Source organism: Austrofundulus limnaeus, unplaced genomic scaffold (genome assembly GCF_001266775.1).
Source record: "Austrofundulus limnaeus strain Quisiro unplaced genomic scaffold, Austrofundulus_limnaeus-1.0 Scaffold3924, whole genome shotgun sequence".
Lineage (NCBI taxonomy): Eukaryota > Metazoa > Chordata > Actinopteri > Cyprinodontiformes > Rivulidae > Austrofundulus > Austrofundulus limnaeus.
In genome coordinates this window covers 1,992-3,002 of record NW_013956326.1, presented here as the reverse complement: position 1 = coordinate 3,002, position 1,011 = coordinate 1,992, and the positions used below count along the sequence as shown (strand labels likewise).

The window sequence follows — 1,011 nt, the reverse complement described above, 5'->3', positions numbered from 1 at the left end:
ATAGATAGATAGATAGATAGATAGATAGATAGATAGATAGATAGATAGATAGATAGATAGATAGATAGATAGATAGAGTATTATTTATTATGCTCACATCTTCACATCAAGCCCCGCCCCCAACCCTGCGCCTGCGCAGTCCATCAGTTCGAGCACCGATGTCATGGATCGGGGCTGACGCCATGTATTGAATACAGCACGCATCTGTCGTAGTTTCAGCGCCTCTGTAATGGTTTTATTAAAGTTCAGTTAGCCTCCAAAATGACCGACTACGCGGAAGAGCAAAGAAATGAGCTTGAAGCGATAGAATCCATCTATCCGGATTCTTTTACAGGTCGGAACAGCGAGTTAAAGCCGGAGCTAGCTTCAGCTAGCTTCAACGAGCTAACAGTTAGCTGACAGTGCCACATGTAATTTCTTATTTGGGGTGAAATGAGTGAGGGTCTTTTCTGGGTCCATTAGAGACAGAAGGGACCAGGTGAACTTGACGTCAGTACTTTGTTCTGTTGTTTTAATTGTGTCTAAAAAGTTTTTGGCTCTGCTCAGTCAGTCCACTGAGTGCAGCAGCTGAGCTAGGTGTTTCCAGCTGTCTCAGACTGAAGTTACCTGTCAAGTTTTGATTTCTGATGTTAGTCCTGTTGATGTGCTGCAGTTCTCTCTGAAGACCCCACCAGTTTCACCATCACTGTCACCTCAGACGCAGGAGAAAACGGTGAAAGTGAGTGAAAATCTTCAGCATCATCTCAGAACATCTGAAGCATGAAGATGAACTTTCTGTTTTCTTATTTTTTTTTCCAGTTGTGGAAACAACAATAAAGTTTACATATGTGGCCCAATACCCAGACGAGCCCCCGCTGTGGGAGATCCACTCCCAGGAGAACCTTGAGGACCAGGACACGGAGGAGATCCTGTCCCTGCTGAAGCAGCAGGTCTGTGTTCTGCTTCACAAACACTCAGACTTCATCACTTCTACATTCAAAGTATGAAAATAAAGTTCCTGGGGTCGGATTT

At 44.3% G+C, this 1,011-nt stretch overlaps 1 protein-coding gene across 1 annotated transcript; it reads left to right on the top strand.

Moving 5' to 3' along the window:
- Positions 1–108: 108 nt before the first annotated feature.
- On the top strand, positions 109–929 carry LOC106512024 (RWD domain-containing protein 1; the record flags this gene model as incomplete). Its single annotated transcript, XM_014000726.1, is given in 3 exon segments — positions 109–334; positions 653–718; positions 799–929. Coding segments are annotated over 3 exon segments (270 nt in total), but the record flags the coding sequence as incomplete, so codon positions are not given.
- Between the last annotated feature and the right edge of the window lie 82 nt (positions 930–1,011).